The sequence below is a fragment of the Oncorhynchus gorbuscha genome, linkage group LG19 (assembly GCF_021184085.1).
Source record: "Oncorhynchus gorbuscha isolate QuinsamMale2020 ecotype Even-year linkage group LG19, OgorEven_v1.0, whole genome shotgun sequence".
In the NCBI taxonomy this organism is placed as follows: Eukaryota; Metazoa; Chordata; class Actinopteri; order Salmoniformes; family Salmonidae; genus Oncorhynchus; species Oncorhynchus gorbuscha.
In genome coordinates, this window is record NC_060191.1 from 8594146 (window position 1) to 8612869 (window position 18724).

Genomic DNA, 18724 nt, shown 5'->3' on the forward strand with positions numbered 1-18724 from the left:
CCACGGTCAAAACATTGGGGTGGAAAAAATGTTCTTCGCAATTCTAGCGGATGCGCACCGGTTGACATCAAACATGAAAAAGATGCGTATAATTTAGTTATAATGTAAATATGTGTATTCTCCTGCAAGCAAGAGTTTACCCGTATCGTTGAAATATTTGACACCATTGCTATAAACCGCAAGGGACAGAATCCATTGAATATTGAGGAGCAAGCAAGGTAGGCGACAGAATTTGAGGTTATTAACGTTCACAGGCATATTCTATCCATGAAATCTTGCACCAATTAGTCACCAAGTTATCCTGCGTGAAGGTGTTCTGTTTTGACCAAAATATGTTATCTTTACTGTGAAGGCTATAAACTGAAGAAATTACACACATGATCGGTGACCAGAGTATGGTTCTACAGCTGACAGACTGTTTATAATAAGCCTTAGCAATGAGGAGAAAATGTTCAAGTCATTTCTTTTTAACCATACCCTATTGATGTGCCTATTAATCTCAAAGAATACAATAGGATGGAGACAGTATGTGGTAAAGGAGGGACATTGGATGGTGACGGTCATCGTTAAACAAGAGGAAGAAGACCATATGGAGCAGATGTCCAATGGTCCACTGTCATCTGACACACTCATCAAACAGGAGCAAGAAGAGGGCCTATAGAACAAGGCACTACAGGTGGGTCCAAATAAGGGTTTAAGGGAGCCTGCAAGCCAACACTTGCACAGAAACGGAATTGTAGTATTGATCATTTTACAACACGGTACAATATATTAGTCTCTTATTTTCAACCTTGATTCTCAACACATTTTCTTCCTTCACTCCTGCTATCCCACTAAATCACGGTTGAGCTTCAGCTCCAGATGACCAACTCCCTGAGGAAACAGACACCCTGGAAGAAGCAGAGAAGGAAGGGAAAGACAGGAGAGGTGCTGGTCTGCTGTTAAGACTGTGGATGTCTGGGTCAGACTTCAGTTGGTGCTGCAGACTGTGTCAGTGCTGCTTCAGTTCCTCCTGGCAGCTGACGGGACACTGTTGTACTGGCATCGCGGGGGAGGACGGGGTCACCCACGGCCACAAGGCAAACTGGAGTTCCAGTGCCCAGGTTGTGGCGACCGCTTCCTCCGCGCCTTCATCATGCACAAGCGCAGTCACATTGGCCAGTCCCAGTACGTCCGCCACGGGACTGTGGCTGAACGACAGCAGTGCCATGACTGCAGCCAGACGGCACTCAGAAGCCACCGGGAGAGACAGCACGGAGAGGAGAGGAACTGGGAGGATGAGGAGGACAGGGTGGTGAGAGAGGAAGAGCAGGGAAGCACTGCAGTAATCTCTATTGATTCAACCTGAGTTTCAGGTAAGGCTGGTTCTTTATTAGTATTTCCTCTTGTTTAGGCTATGGATTCACCTCTCATTTGCAAGGTACTTGGAAGTCTGTGAACTTGTGTCTTGAATCCAATTATTCTGATCTAGATATGATATGTATCTTGTTATTTTCTCTTTTCAATGACTCAATATTTACCTGTATTTGACAATCTTTCCTCTTTGCAGCAAATCACCACATCATTGTGTATCCACTGGTTCTCCTAACCGTGTCTAATTAGCTTTCTCTTCCCCTAGCTCAGCCTCCCCAGTCTCAGTGCCACCAGTGTTTCATGACCTTTCAGGATGCAGAGACAGAAGAGAGGCATTTACACTTCAAGCACCCAGTGGAGTATGAGAGACATCTCAGAGGTCGCACAGTGTTTGCCTGCTGTGTCTGCGACTGAACATTCCCCTCCTCCCGCCTGCTCTCAGCTCACCAACGCACCCACAGCAAGGGGAGTCTGCCCCCTACTGGACCAGAAGACTCTGTCCAAGAATGCACAGATGGAGGAGAGGCCGAGGGTATATCATTTAAAAAAATGTTTTTAATAGTCTATGTACTTATTATTTCTTTCAGTTTTCACATGTTTTATAATTCTTTATTTTCTGTGTTTTATAAAAAATATTACAATGATTCTATTATCACACTCCGAATATGTGCAGTAAAATGTGTTATTTTACAGGGTCAGCCATAGTAGTACGGCACCCCTGGAGCAAATAGGGGTCAGCTGTCTTGCTCAAGGACACATCGACAGATCTTTCACCGTGTCGGCATATTATTTCAGGTATAGACAATGAAAAAAACAGAGCTGGTCCAATGAGCTGTGAGCACTGTCATATCACCTTCAATGACCCTCGAACCTGGGAACGTCACATGACGGCCAAGCACCCCCCATCCCTGTCGACACCTACTTCACCAGGGAATGCCTACCTGACTTCTAGACCTGCCAGGGGTCAACTACGACCCTATCGCTGCTCATCCTGTGGAGAGAGATTCATACAGGAAAGCACTCTGACCAAACACGGCACCAAGGCACATGTCAGCTGAGAGAGGATGATTCTGGGAGCATAGATACCAAGATGCAATATCTTTTCCATAGCAAAAATGAAAACAGGAAGCAGACCAGACTCTTTGGTCCTTTTATTTTCCAAGCTATAGCTTTAAAAATAAATACATGTGATTCTGGATAAAAAACATAATGATGTTTGTTTCCAACTTCAAGGCTGTTTCCCCAAAGAAGTTAAATCCACTTCGTGTTTTGTTTCCTTGCCACGATACTGGTATCTTCCTGGCCCTAACATCTTGAAAAGCACCGGTGTTAAAATGGAGTAGTTTTCAAAATAAAAGCCTGACCATATTTATTAGAGATTCACATAAAAAAATACAAATTCTCCTGTACCCTGATTTAAGATGAAAACAGACCAAACCAGCTTTTGATCATTTTGATAGCAATAATGTCTGTACTACGACAGGTAAACTACATGAACAAAAGTATGTGAACACCTGCTCATCGAACATCTCACTCTAAAATCATGGGTATTAATATGGAATTGGTCCCCCCTTTACTGCTATAACAGCCTCCACTCTTTTGGGAAGGCTTTCCATTAGATGTTGGAACATTGCTGTGGGTACTTGCTTCCATTCAGCCACGAATAGTGAGGTTGGGCGATTAGACCTGGCTCGCAGTCTGAGTTCCAATTCATCCTAAAAGTGTTCAATGGGGGTTGAGGTCAAGGCTCTATGCAGGCCTGTCAAGTTCTTCCACACCGATCTCAACAAACCATTTCTGTATGGACCTCGCTTTGTGGACGGTGGCATTGTAATGCTGAAAAGGGCCTTCCCCGAACTGTTGCCACAAAGTCGGAAGCACTGAATCGTCAAGAATGTCATTGTATGCGGTAGCGGTAAGATTTCCCTTCACCTGAACTAATGGGCCTAGCACAAAACATGAATAACCATTATTCCTCCTCCACCAAACTTTACAGTTGGCATTATGCAGTGAGGCAGGTAGTACTTTCATGGCATCCGCCAAACCCAGATTCATCCATCGGACTGCCAGATGGTGAAGCGTGATTCATCACTCCAGAGAATGTTTTTCCACTGCTCCAAATCCAATGGTGGTGAGCTTTACACCTCTCAAGCTGACGCTTGGCATTATACATGGTGATCTTAGGCTTGTGTACGGCTGCTCGGCCATGGAAATCCATGCCATGAAGCTCTCAATGAACCGTTCTTGTGCTGACGTTGCTTCCAGAGGCAATTTGGAACTCGGTAGTGAGTGTTGCAACTAGTTCTGTTACGGTGACTATATTACTGGCACACTAGCGGTCACGTGTCATGAGGGCAGTCAAATTCCACATGACCATTTAGTCACGGTAATTAGGCTTCTCCAAGCTCTGATGCTGCTGATGGTCATTAGTAGGCTGGCCACTCGATTTCGTCTCTTCGTTATATTAGCATCGAACATGTCACCATCCCTAGGAGAGGGGTTGACCTTGATAATTTATTGTTAAAATGAGAGGCTGCCTGGATCTTTACCTTAAAGACCCTTGCTCCCTTCGGTCTCAACGTAGACTTTGATCTGAAGCCATTCTTGTGATTATTGTGACTTTGCCAATGATAATTGTTTGTAAGCTTGTGTAGTCTAAAATGAATTGAGGATTGTATGCTGTTCTTTGTATGCCATTTTAATATTTGAGAATTAACCAATGATATTAGGTCACTCTTGGCCATGATTACAGACACGTGTGTCTTTTGACACTATCTCAACGAGTCATCCCGCAGTGTTTGTGATTAAACCCTGATGAAGACAGCTTGGCTATCGAAGCGTTGGATATTACATTTTTGCATCTGAGTTCCTAGAGTGTGTGGCTCTCCTTTATTTTCAGGTCATTCAGTAGCATACCAAACTTGCGAACCGCATGGCACTCTATTGTCCTTCTATCACTCTGACATCAATGCAAATGTAATCAAAAATCTAATCAAACACTTAATGAGAGCCCATGAGATCATGTTGTGCAACATTTCTATAGGCTATGCAATGGAGAAAAACAGAGTGATGGCCTCTATTAAAAAGAGGAGGGTCCCATCAGCTTTCAATAGGCTAGGCCTACTATCTATTTCTCAACTTTCCTATTATTCGTGCTTCTCTTTAAAACAGGAGTATAGCCTATCTGGCTGGAATGAAAATGAACCACGAGAAAAGCGTCCTCCATTCACTATTTAAGTGCATAGATTACATGTATTTTTTTCTGCAAACCCTGTTTCGCGACAGTTGCATGATAATGGTCCAATATAAACCAAAACACATTTCACACATATGTTATTTAGTATACAGTGCCTTCAGAAAAGTATTCAGACCCCTTTACTTTTTCCACATTTTGTAACTTTACAGCCTTATTCTAAAATGGATTTTAAAAAATGCTCCTCAGAAATCTACACAGAATACCCCAAAATGACAAAGTGAAAACAGGTTTAGAATTTTTGAAAAAATATAAAAATAAAAACAGAAATTATTTACATAAGTATTCAGACCCTTTGCTATGAGACTCGAAATTGAGCTTGAGTGCATCCTGTTTCCATTGATCATCCTTGAGATGTTTCTACATCTTGTTTGGAATTCATCTGTGGTAAATTTAGTTGATTGGACATGATTTTGAAAGGCACACATCTGTCTTTATAATGTCCCACAGTTGACAGTGCATGTCAGAGTAAAAACCAAGACATGAGGTCGAAGGATTTGAGACAGGTTTGTGTCGAGGCACAGACATGGGGAAGGGTATCAAAAGATGTCTGCAGCATTGAAGGTCTCCAAGAACACAGTGGCCTCCATCATTCTTAAAAGGAAGATGTTTGGAACCACCAAGACTTCCTAAAGCTGGCCACCTGGCATTTTGCAACTGGTTTCGAGTATTGGTCAGAAAGGAGAGTGTGTCTAAGGTTTCCTCAGCTTCATTTATCAATATAGGCTGTTTGTTACAGAGCCTGTTTCTTTGATATAAAAAGAGCTATAAAACAAACAGTATAACCACATGGATTGTATAACAACATTCATGATATGATCATGATATCTAATTGTTGTAATCTAATGATATCATGTTTTATTGACCTCAGAAATACATATAGATGCTGTACAGTATAGATGGTGTTACAAATACAGCAGAATGTCATTCATCATTTGTACATTTTCAGAATGTATTTGATTGCATAAAAATTGATGAAAGGCTTATTTTTATTATTTTTTAGATTGTCACTAGAATGTATTTAAATGAAATAAAATAATGTAATGCTCTATTATACATTAGGAATTTGTCTTGGTATATTACAGGAAAAACATTACAGATATGACAAAAATAAACATACGGTTAATATGTTTGGTACAATGTGAACACAAATAGAATTGATGTTTAGTCTGGACAAGAACAGTTGGTACTGTTTGCTCAGTGAGATTATGCTGTCATGGGAAATGTTTCAGTCTTACAGGTGGTGTGTGATATGTATGTGTGTTTGTGCGTGTTTATCTGAAGCTTGTACCAAGTTGAACTACTGATCAGCCAATTTCTCGCAAATCCAGCGCCGCTGTTCACTACACCTGAGATCATTCCAGTTTTCATTGATGGTGTTAACCTCAGCACAGTCCTCAGTAGAGTCGATAGAGACACCATTTGGCTCACCAGGAGACCAGAACCCTGTGGTCATTAGTGTCCCGTCCACCCATTTCCAAGTCCCCTTTGTCTCTCTGTCAGTCAGACCAATCCAGAACAACCTTTTAAATGTACAGATTAATTCCTGTTCTGCTCTGTTGTTTATGATCACCAGGTCTGCTCCTCTCTTTACACAGTCCTGTCTGCTCTCACCCAGGATTCAGTCCAGTCAGAGATGTAGTACAAACTGGAACCAAACTTCTTCCATGCTTCAAGGCAGGTTTGATTCAGCATATTGTACCTTCTCTTTAGACCGGCCTTTTCTTTCTCCAGGTTTTTGTTTTGGACCTGTAGCTCGTCTCTCTGTTCAGTCAGGTTGTTGTTGCTGGTTCTATAAACTAACAACCTCTCCTCCAAATGGACAGTGACTCCATTATAGTAGACAAACAGCACCATGATCCCAGCCAGTTTTTGGTAGGGAGGCTTCTAGGGCCCTGGCTTCCCTATGCCAAGGTGATCGATCCATAACGGATTACTCTATTGAGTTTCGCACTCTTGCTGCCTCTAGTGAGTGGAACGAGCCGGCGCTGCTCGCTCGTTTTCTGGAGGGACTCCACGCAGTGGTTAAGGATGAGATTCTCTCCCGGGAGGTTCCTTCAGATGTGGACTCTTTGATTGCTCTCGCCATCCGCATAGAACGACGGGTAGATCTTCGTCACCAGGCTCATGGAAGAGAGCTCGCATCAACGGTGTTTCCCTGCTCCGCATCGCAACCATCTCCCTTCTCTGGCTCAGAGACTGAGCCCATGCAGCTGGGAGGGATTCGCATCTCGACTAAGGAGAGGGAACGGAGGATCACCAACCGCCTGTGCCTCTATTGCGGATTTGATGGACATTTTGTCAATTCATGTCCAGTAAAAGGCCAGAGCTCATCAGTAAGCGGAGGGCTACTGGTGAGCGCTACTACTCAGGTCTCTTCATCTAGATCATGTACTACTATGTCGGTCCATCTACGCTGGACCGGTTCGGGTGCTACATGCAGTGCCTTGATTGACTCTGGGGCTGAGGGTTGTTTCATGGACGAAGCATGGGCTCGGAAACATGACATTCCTTTCAGACAGTTAGACAAGCCTACGCCCATGTTTGCCTTAGATGGTAGTCATCTTCCCAGTATCAGATTTGAGACACTACCTTTAACTCTCACAGTATCTGGTAACCACAGTGAGACTATTTCTTTTTGATTTTTCGTTCACCTTTTACACCTGTTGTTTTGGGTCATCCCTGGCTAGTATGTCATAATCCTTCTATTAATTGGTCTAGTAATTCTATCCTATCCTGGAACGTTTCTTGTCATGTGAAGTGTTTAATGTCTGCCATCCCTCCCATTTCTTCTGTCCCCACTTCTCAGGAGGAACCTGGCGATTTGACAGGAGTGCCGGAGGAATATCATGATCTGCGCACGGTCTTCAGTCGGTCCCGAGCCAACTCCCTTCCTCCTCACCGGTCGTATGATTGTAGTATTGATCTCCTTCCGGGGACCACTCCTCCTCGGGGTAGACTATACTCTCTGTCGGCTCCCGAACGTAAGGCTCTCGAGGATTATTTATCTGTGTCTCTTGACGCCGGTACCATAGTGCCTTCTTCCTCTCCGGCCGGGGCGGGGTTCTTTTTGTTAAGAAGAAGGACGGTACTCTGCGCCCCTGCGTGGATTATCGAGGGCTGAATGACATAACGGTTAAGAATCGTTATCCGCTTCCCCTTATGTCATCAGCCTTCGAGATTCTGCAGGGAGCCAGGTGCTTTACTAAGTTGGACCTTCGTAACGCTTACCATCTCGTGCGCATCAGAGAGGGGGACGAGTGGAAAACGGCGTTTAACACTCCGTTAGGGCATTTTGAGTACCGGGTTCTGCCGTTTGGTCTCGCCAATGCGCCAGCTGTTTTTCAGGCATTAGTTAATGATGTTCTGAGAGACATGCTGAACATCTTTGTTTTTGTCTATCTTGACGATATCCTGATTTTTTCACCGTCACTCGAGATTCATGTTCAGCACGTTCGACGTGTTCTACAGCGCCTTTTAGAGAATTGTCTCTACGTAAAGGCTGAGAAGTGCTCTTTTCATGTCTCCTCCGTTACTTTTCTCGGTTCCGTTATTTCCGCTGAAGGCATTCAGATGGATTCCGCTAAGGTCCAAGCTGTCAGTGATTGGCCCGTTCCAAGGTCACGTGTCGAGTTGCAGCGCTTTTTAGGTTTCGCTAATTTCTATCGGCGTTTCATTCGTAATTTCGGTCAAGTTGCTGCCCCTCTCACAGCTCTTACTTCTGTCAAGACGTGTTTTAAGTGGTCCGGTTCCGCCCAGGAGCTTTTGATCTTCTAAAAGAACGTTTTACGTCCGCTCCTATCCTCGTTACTCCTGACGTCACTAGACAATTCATTGTCGAGGTTGACGCTTCAGAGGTAGGCGTGGGAGCCATTCTATCCCAGCGCTTCCAGTCTGACGATAAGGTTCATCCTTGCGCTTATTTTTCTCATCGCCTGTCGCCATCTGAGCGCAACTATGATGTGGGTAACCGTGAACTGCTCGCCATCCGCTTAGCCCTAGGCGAATGGCGACAGTGGTTGGAGGGGGCGACCGTTCCTTTTGTCGTTTGGACAGACCATAAGAACCTTGAGTACATCCGTTCTGCCAAACGACTTAATGCCCGTCAAGCTCGTTGGGCGTTGTTTTTCGCTCGTTTCGAGTTTGTGATTTCTTACCGTCCGGGTAGCAAAAACACCAAGCCTGATGCCTTATCCCGTCTGTTTAGTTCTTCTGTGGCTTCTACTGATCCCGAGGGGATTCTTCCTTATGGGCGTGTTGTCGGGTTGACAGTCTGGGGAATTGAAAGACAGGTTAAGCAAGCACTCACGCACACTGCGTCGCCGCGCGCTTGTCCTAGTAACCTCCTTTTCGTTCCTGTTTCCACTCGTCTGGCTGTTCTTCAGTGGGCTCACTCTGCCAAGTTAGCTGGTCATCCCGGTGTTCGAGGCACTCTTGCGTCTATTCGCCAGCGCTTTTGGTGGCCGACTCAGGAGCGTGACACGCGCCGTTTCGTGGCTGCTTGTTCGGACTGCGCGCAGACTAAGTCGGGTAACTCTCCTCCTGCCGGTCGTCTCAGACCGCTCCCCATTCCTTCTCGACCATGGTCTCACATCGCCCTAGACTTCATTACCGGTCTGCCTTTGTCTGCGGGGAAGACTGTGATTCTTACGGTTGTCGATAGGTTCTCTAAGGCGGCACATTTCATTCCCCTCGCTAAACTTCCTTCCGCTAAGGAGACGGCACAAATCATTATCGAGAATGTGTTCAGAATTCATGGCCTCCCGTTAGACGCCGTTTCAGACAGAGGTCCGCAATTCACGTCACAGTTTTGGAGGGAGTTCTGTCGTTTGATTGGTGCGTCCGTCAGTCTCTCTTCCGGGTTTCATCCCCAGTCTAACGGTCAAGCAGAGAGGGCCAATCAGACGATTGGTCGCATACTACGCAGCCTTTCTTTCAGAAACCCTGCGTCTTGGGCAGAACAGCTCCCCTGGGCAGAATACGCTCACAACTCGCTTCCTTCGTCTGCTACCGGGTTATCTCCGTTTCAGAGTAGTCTGGGTTACCAGCCTCCTCTGTTCTCATCCCAGCTTGCCGAGTCCAGCGTTCCCTCCGCTCAAGCGTTTGTCCAACGTTGTGAGCGCACCTGGAGGAGGGTGAGGTCTGCACTTTGCCGTTACAGGGCACAGACTGTGAGAGCCGCCAATAAACGCAGGATTAAGAGTCCAAGGTATTGTTGCGGCCAGAGAGTGTGGCTTTCCACTCGCAACCTTCCTCTTACGACAGCTTCTCGTAAGTTGACTCCGCGGTTCATTGGTCCGTTCCGTGTCTCCCAGGTCGTCAATCCTGTCGCTGTGCGACTGCTTCTTCCGCGACATCTTCGTCGCGTCCATCCTGTCTTCCATGTCTCCTGTGTCAAGCCCTTTCTTCGCACCCCGTTCGTCTTCCCTCCCCCTTCCGTCCTTGTCGAGAGCGCACCTATTTACAAGGTACGTAAGATCATGGACATACGTTCTCGGGGACGGGGTCACCAATACTTAGTGGATTGGGAGGGTTACGGTCCTGAGGAGAGGAGTTGGGTTCCGTCTCGGGACGTGCTGGACCGTTCGCTTATTGATGATTTCCTCCGTTGCCGCCAGGGTTCCTCCTCGAGTGCGCCAGGAGGCGCTCGGTGAGTGGGGGGTACTGTCATGTTTTGTCATTAATTATCATGTCTTGTCCCTGTGCTTCCCCTTCTATTCGTTTCCCTCTGCTGGTCTTATTAGGTTCTTTCCCTCTTTCTATCCCTCTCTCTCCCCTCCCTCTCTCACTCTCTCGCTCTCTCTTCTCTCTATCGTTCCGTTCCTGCTCCCAGCTGTTCCTATTCCCCTAATCAATCATTTAGTCTTCCCACACCTGTTCCCGATCCTTTTCCCTGATTAGAGTCCCTATTTCTCTCCTTGTTTTCCGTACCTGCCCTGTCGGATCCTTGTCTATATTCACCGTGCTGTGTCTATGTTTTGCCCTGTCGTGTCGTGTTTCCCTCAGATGCTGCGTGGTGAGCAGGTGTCTGAGTCTGCTAGGTTCAAGTGCCTTCCCGAGGCAACCTGCAGTTCTTGATCATGTCTCCAGTCTGTTCTCGTCTTTACGAGTAGTATTATGCCTTTTGTTTTGTTAAGTATCTTACTGGATTAAAAACTCTGTTTTCGCCAAGTCGCTTTTGGGTCCTCATTCACCTGCATGACACAAACACTGGGAATCTTCCTCTTCAGTTGGTCAACTTTTACTGCTACCCCAGTAAATCACTCCTTCATTGAGAGCAAAACAATTCACATTTCTTGCCTCCATTCACTTAATGTGGAGAGCCTTCTCCCTCTGACCAGCAGAAACACAAACAATTATCACAGACCACTTCTGGTTACCCTTACCGATTCCACAGCACCAAACTCTGTTTTCACCCACCCTGAAACCACAAATGGATCACCCAAAAGGCAAGGGTCCATTTTTAACAAACATGTCACTCCTACAATCACAGACTCATCTTTAATCTGACCCTAGGCCCTGAGAACTGCACCACACCTACCACCTCCGATGCTTCGACCTCATTAACTTCCCTTTCTCCTCCTGTCTTAAGATGGCTCTGCTTACACTTTCTAACATTCTTATTTAACAAACCATCTCCCTTTTCCCGTCATGTTTAACCGACTCAAGCTCATCCTCTTCCGTCCTCCCTCCCTATCTCCCTCTTGTAGACCTCCTCTGCCCTCCATCCCTCCTCCGCATTCAAAGTATTCGTCTCCTTATGATAATATTGCACTTCTCCTGACATACATATTGTTCTTCCCTTACAGCAAATGCCTCACATATTCCTATTCCCTTTCGCTTGCGCTGGGAACATGTGACAGTGGAATGCTGAAGTCAATATTCAGCGACGCTCTACGGTTTGTGTACAATTTCAAGCTTGATGGGAGGGTTACGTTTAGGACAACTGCATCAAATGTGCCTTTGTTTTGTCTTATAATCGGGAGGTGAGTAAAATACAATTTTATCCCACTAAGTGTATTGACATTTTCGAGATTAAAGCTAGCTAACTTGAAGCGCAGTGCTATATCAGCATCACCAGTAATATATGCGGAATGCGCAACCATTGCGGATGGAGTGCAGAAAAAAATGCGCATCGCTGCGACAAAAACGCAATTATAAAGGTGCTAGAAATCATCAAGTTGAAACTTATGTTGTAAATTATTTGTCATTTGTGAAACTCTTTGGTAACATGTATTATATTTCTCTCTTTTGTAGAATTCCCTCGATCCTCTATTTACTCAAGTGTATCTGCACTTTTGCATATCTCTGTTGATGGGTACTTTCATATAGTTGTTTTTGCACTAATATAAAGGAATTTAAATTATAGTTTTCAGAGAGAGTGCATGTCTCTCTTGGCCATATTTTACAGTTGATGAACGTCTGCTCCAGGACTTTAGCTGTAGGCTACCTGGTATGAATGAATCATATCGTATGCAAACGAATGCACATTATAGTGAATGTTGATCTCAGTACGTCCCTGCACATGATGCTCTCCTAGCGCCCCTATTTTTTTATGTGCCACTTAGTTGTATCCTGTGAACATATGCCTTATGCTGCCCTCACTGAAAGATTAGTTAGTTGTCAGGCAGATATTGCTCGTCCCCAACAATGCTGTGGTACGGCCGGCCATCTGCGGAAATAACTCTGCATCCTACCAGGCATCACTGCAGCCTGGTTACCACTTCTGTGGTGGCTCCCTGATCTCCAGCAGTGTCTGCTGCTCACTGCTACAAGTCGTAAGTGACTGATGAAACCTTCTTCAAAAACATTTACCAAAGCCATCTAGAGTATGTTCGACATAACTGTATTTGTACATCTGATTAACCCTCTCTCTCCAGCCACATTCAGGTATGTATAGGTGACCACACAACATTGCTGTCAACGAGGGCACTGAGCAGTTCAACTCAGTGAAGGTCATCATGCACCCCAGTTACAACAGCCGCAACCTAGACAACGACGTCAAGCTGAGCAAACCTGCCTCCCTGAACAGCTACACGTGCACTGTGGTCATGCCCTGCCGCTATGCCAGCTCTGGCACCCGCTAGCTGGGGCAACCTACCGAGCAGAGGCTGTGAGTAGCTGATAGGTAGAAATTCTCTGTTAATTGAATGATTAGAATATTCCGCCCTGAAACATATAATTGTATGGAATTGATTAAAATGTATTAAATCATAATCAATAAATGTGTAGTCTTAGTTAGAATTAGGGTAAAACAATATGTCTTTATGATATTTTAAACAGACTGTCTGAGCTTGGTGCCGACCTGACTAGAGATTTGGGAGAGAACGGGGAGTACGTCTCAAGGACAAGGTCACTATCTCTGTCGGCTGGGTAGTGAGACAGACGGTGTGTGCGTAGCAGGACATGTGTGTGCGTGTGTGTGTGTGTGTGTGTGTGTGTGTGTGTGTGTGTGTGTGTGTGTGTGTGTGTGTGTGTGTGTGTGTGTGTGTGTGTGTGTGTGTGTGTGTGTGTGTGTATGTGTGTGTGTGTGAATTGTGTGTGTGTGTGTGTGAATGTGTGGGCGTGAGAAGTTAGTGTTTTGTATTCTTGACGGTAGAACGTTCCGTGAATAAACCTTTTTGACTCTTTACCTGGGCCTCCGTCTGTTTCATTCGACCAGGATCTTACAAATTCTGGTTTGTAGACTGAGAGTAACATAATTCAATTGGATGATGTACCTGGAGAACATAATCATCTTATCAGTAGCATCAACAATATGCCCATAAATACTTTTGGTATTTGTTGTTAATCAAACAAATGACAAATTATATCACTGACCACTCAGAACCAAAGGGAGAATGTTTGACATACTAGCCTTCTACCCCAACCCACTGTTCTGCCTGGATCTCCCCATGCTGAGCAGCAGCAGCTGCAATAGCACCGACCCTGGACAGATCACCTCCAACATGTTCTGCACTGGATTCATGGAGGGAGGCAAGGAGTCTTGCCAGGTACACAGAGTTGAATTCATAGCACACCTTTCTACTGTTGTCCTTTTCATTTGATTTGTTAAAAGCTCTCATCTGTTGTGATTAACCAGCATCAACCAATATTGAAAGATGCACCTCTAATAGAGGTCGACGGATTACAATTTTTCAACGCCTATATCGATTATTGGAGGACCAAAAAAAGCCGATACCGATTAATCGGCCGATTTAAAAAATATATACAGTGCCTTGCGAAAGTATTCGGCCCCCTTGAACTTTGCGACCTTTTGCCACATTTCAGGCTTCAAACATAAAGATATAAAACTGTATTTTTTTGTGAAGAATCAACAATAAGTGGGACACAATCATGAAGTGGAACGACATTTATTGGATATTTCAAACTTTTTTAACAAATCAAAAACTGAAAAATTGGGCGTGCAAAATTATTCAACTCCCATTAAGTTAATACTTTGTAGCGCCACCTTTTGCTGCGATTACAGCTGTAAGTCGCTTGGGGTATGTCTCTATCAGTTTTGCACATTGAGAGACTGAAATTTTCTCCCATTCCTCCTTGCAAAACAGCTCGAGCTCAGTGAGGTTGGATGGAGAGCATTTGTGAACAGCAGTTTTCAGTTCTTTCCACAGATTCTCGATTGGATTCAGGTCTGGACCTGTTGGGGAAGAAAGTAAAAGTGCAATATGTGCTATGTAAGAGGATGGTTCTGGGAGCATAGATACCAAGATGAAGAGGACAATAGACAAGTTGGAGTGAGATATTTATATATATAGATATATAGATATATATATAGATATAGATATAGATAGATAGATAGATAGATAGGAGTGTTTTCCAGGAGGGCCTTGACTAACTTTATACCAAGTAGCCTAGTGGTTAGAGCGTTGGACTAGTAACCGGAAGATTGCAAGTTCAAATCCCTGAGCTGACAAGGTACAAATCTGTCGTTCTGCCCCTGAACAGGCAGTTAACCCACTGTTCCTAGGCCGTCATTGAAAATAAGAATTTGTTCTTAACTGACTTGCCTAGTTAAATAAAAGTACAAAAAAAATGAAGAAATTACGTGTCACTTAGTATAAATCAAATATAATTTCATTGTAGGCCTTCGTGTCAACACTTATTTCAACTTTCTCCAACACCCAACAGAATCCTCACAAAATATATTTTGAATTCATATCTCTTCTAGGGCTGTGATGATACCAGTATCGCAATATTTTTTCCATAGCAAAAATGAAAATATGAAGCAGACCAGACTCTTTGATCCTTTTATTTTCCAAGCTATAGCTTTAAAAATGAATGCATGTGATTCTGGATAAAAAACACAATGATGTTTGTTTCCAACTTCAAGGCTGTTTCCCCAAAGAAGTTAAATCCACTTCGTGTTTTGTTTCCTTGCCACGATACTGGTATCATCCTGGCCCTAACAACTTGAAAAGCACCCGTGTCAAAATGGAGTATTTTTCAAAATAAAAGCCTGACCATATTTATTAGAGATTCACATAAAAAAGGTTTTTCTCCTGTACCCTGATTTAAGATGAAAACAGACCAAACCAGCTTTTGATCATTTTGATAGCAATAATGTCTGTACTACGACAGGTAAACTACATGAACAAAAGTATGTGAACACCTGCTCATCGAACATCTCACTCCAAAATCATGGGTATTAATATGGAATTGGTCCCCTCTTTACTGCTATAACAGCCTACACTCTGTTGGAACATTGCTTCCATTCAGCCACGAGCATTAGTGAGGTCGGGCACTGATGTTGGGCGATTAGACCTGGCTCGCAGTCTTAGTTCCAATTCATCCTAAAAGTGTTCAATGGGGTTGAGGTCAAGGCTCTATGCAGGCCTGTCAAGTTCTTCCACACCGATCTCAACAAACCATTTCTGTATGGACCTTGCTTTGTGGACGGTGGCATTGTAATGCTGAAAAGGGCCTTCCCCGAACTGTTGCCACAAAGTCGGAGGCACTGAATCGTCAAGAATGTCATTGTATGCTGTAGAGGTAAGATTTCCCTTCACTTGAACTAATGGGCCTAGCACAAACCATGAATAACCATTATTCCTCCACCAAACTTTACAATTGGCACTATGCTTTGGGGCAGGTAGTGTTCTCCTGGCATCCGCCAAACTCAGATTCATCCATCGGACTGCCAGATGGTGAAGCGTGATTCATCACTCCAGAGAATGTTTTTCCACTGCTCCAAATCCAATGGTGGTGAGCTTTACACCTCTCAAGCTGACACTTGGCATTATAAATGGTGATCTTAGGCTTGTGTACGGCTGCTCGGCCATGGAAACCCATGCCATGAAGCTCTCAATGAACCGTTCTTGTGCTGACGTTGCTTCCAGAGGCAATTTGGAACTCGGTAGTGAGTGTTGCAACTAGTTCTGTTACGGTGACTATATTACTGGCACACTGGCGGTCACGTGTCATGAGGGCAGTCAAATTCCACATGACCATTTAGTCACGGTAATTAGGCTTCTCCAAGCTCTGATGCTGCTGATGGTCATTAGTAGGCTGGCCACTCGATTTCGTCTCTGCGTTATATTGGAATCGAACATGTCACCATCCCTAGGAGAGGGGTTGACCTTCATAATATATTGTTAAAACGAGAGGCTGCGTGGATCTTTACCTTAAAGACCCTTGCTCCCTTCGGTCTCAACGTAGACTTTGATCTGAAGCCATTCTTGTGATTCTTATGACTTTGCCATTGTAATTGTTTGTAAGCTTGTGTAGTCTAAAATGAATTTAGGATCGTATGCTGTTTTTTATATGCTGTTCTTTGTATGACATTTTAATGTTTGAGAATTAACCAATGATATTAGGTCACTCTTGGCCATGATTACAGACACGTGTGTCTTTTGACACTATCTCAACGAGTCATCCCGCAGTGTTTGTGATTAATCCCTGATGAAGACAGCTTGGCTATCGAAGCGTTGGATATTACATTTTTGCATCTGAGTTCCTAGAGTGTGTGGCTCTCCTTTATTTTCAGGTCATTCAGTAGCATACCAAACTTGCGAACCGCATGGCACTCTATTGTCCTTCTATCACTCTGACATCAATGCAAATGTAATCAAAAATCTAATCAAACACTTAATGAGAGCCCATGAGATCATATTGTGCAACATTTCTATAGGCTATGCAATGGAGAAAACAGAGTGATGGCCTCTTAAAACGAGGAGGATCCCATCAGCTTTCAATAGGCTAGGCCTACTATCTATTTCTCAACTTTCCTATTATTCATGCTTCTCTTTAAAACAGGAGTATAGCCTATCTGGCTGGAATGAAAATGAACCACGAGAAAAGCGTCCTCCATTCACTATTTAAGTGCATAGATTACATGTATTTTCTTCTGCAAACCCTGTTTCGAGACAGTTGCATGATAATGGTCCAATATAAACCAAAACACATTTCACACATATGTTATTTAGTATACAGTCCCTTCAGAAAAGTATTCAGACCCCTTTACTTTTTCCACATTTTGTAACTTTACAGCCTTATTCTAAAATGGATTTTAAAAAATGCTCCTCAGAAATCTACACAGAATACCCCAAAATGACAAAGTGAAAATAGGCTTTTAGAATCTTTGCAAAATATAAAAATAAAAACAGAAATAGGTTATTTACATAAGTATTCAGACCCTTTGCTATGAGACTCGAAATTGAGCTTGAGTGCATCCTGTTTCCATTGATCATCCTTGAGATGTTTCTACAACTTGTTTGGAATCCATCTGTGGTAAATTTAGTTGATTGGACATGATTTTGAAAGGCACACATCTATCTTTATAATGTCCCACAGTTGACAGTGCATGTCAGAGTAAAAACCAAGACATGAGGTCGAAGGAATTGAGACAGGTTTGTGTCGGCACAGACATGGGGAAGGGTATCAAAAGATGTCTGCAGCATTGAAGGTCTCCAAGAACACAGTGGCCTCCATCATTCTTAAAAGGAAGATGTTTGGAACCACCAAGACTTCCTAAAGCTGGCCACCTGGCCAAACTGAGCAATCGGGGGAGAAGAGCCTTGGTCAGGGAGCTGACCAAGAACCTGATGGTCACTCTGACAGAGCTCTAGAGTTCCTCTGTGGAGATGGGAGAATCTTCCAGAAGGACAACCATCTCTGCAGCACTCCACCAATCAGGCACGCAGCCGGGGAAGGGAATTATAATGATTGTATTCAGCCCAAGGGAACAACGGTCACTGGCCGCAAAAGGCATGGATTTTTTTTAGGGTGCATTACGGCCATACAAAGGGGATGCAGCTGGGAAATTCAAGGCTCTTCAAATTGTGAATCAGAGACCGATGAAGTGTGTATAGCCTACGCAAAAAAAACTAAGCAGAGCTCATGCCTTTCATGCAACTTTTTTCAAATCATCATTAGAGTCGCATCACACAGCCTTAGAATGTGTTAAAATCTAAATATATAGCCCAACATTTGTATGACAACTGAAGTTATATAAATAACTTTAAATGAAGCATATAGGAGGACCTGTTTCTTTGTTAACTGCTCAACACAGAATAGCTGCATGCGGAAACTCCCTCATTGTTTGGAGAAAATATATTTTCAATTTTATTCAGCTATGTCCAATTGTATTCTTCATACTGTAAAATAATGCTACGGAATTCTAAGCAAGTCTTGTCTGCTAAATGAACTAGTGTAGCCCACAGCCATATGGCATAGCCAGATCAGGACCTAACATAAGAAAAATGCTATTCTGTTCTTCTGAAATAGACTACATTTTCTTCATATCATGTTTCTTTATACCTGTCTAAAATAAATAATGGATTTATTATGATGGTGTTGGCTATATTAAATGGATGTATTAGACTTTTTCAAATGTAGATGTTCCAAATGTCTGCATCAGTGGCTTGTAGGCCATGTGTGGAAGCCAGGAGATGCTCAATGTATTTATGTTCATTAGTTGCAACCGATGACAGACAATTGTTACACGCTATGCACTTCAGCACTCGGCTGTCCCGAGTTTGTGTGGTCTACCACTCCGTGGCTGAGCGGTTGTTGCTCCTAGAAATTTGACGAACTGCCTTGTTGGAAAGGTGGCATCCTATCACGGTGCCACCTTAAAAGTCACTGTGCTCTTCAACAAGGCCATTCTGCTATGGAGAT

General features: G+C 43.9%; 1 protein-coding gene, 1 long non-coding RNA gene and 1 pseudogene across 2 annotated transcripts; 2 read left to right on the forward strand and 1 right to left on the reverse strand.

The window, feature by feature from the left end:
* The first annotated feature begins 15 nt into the window (after positions 1–15).
* LOC124006378 lies at positions 16–2937 on the forward strand. Its single transcript, XR_006833769.1, has 5 exons — positions 16–218; positions 506–676; positions 856–1355; positions 1619–1885; positions 2047–2937. It is a non-coding gene; the product is annotated as an uncharacterized LOC124006378 (long non-coding RNA).
* A 2540-nt stretch (positions 2938–5477) lies between these two features.
* LOC124005962 (C-type lectin domain family 17, member A-like) lies at positions 5478–11067 on the reverse strand. Its single transcript, XM_046315608.1, is given in 3 exon segments — positions 5478–6220; positions 6223–6493; positions 10993–11067. Coding segments are annotated over 3 exon segments (660 nt in total). The 3' UTR covers positions 5478–5906.
* A 1038-nt stretch (positions 11068–12105) lies between these two features.
* Positions 12106–13004, forward strand: LOC124005963 (annotated as a pseudogene).
* Positions 13005–18724: the final 5720 nt, after the last annotated feature.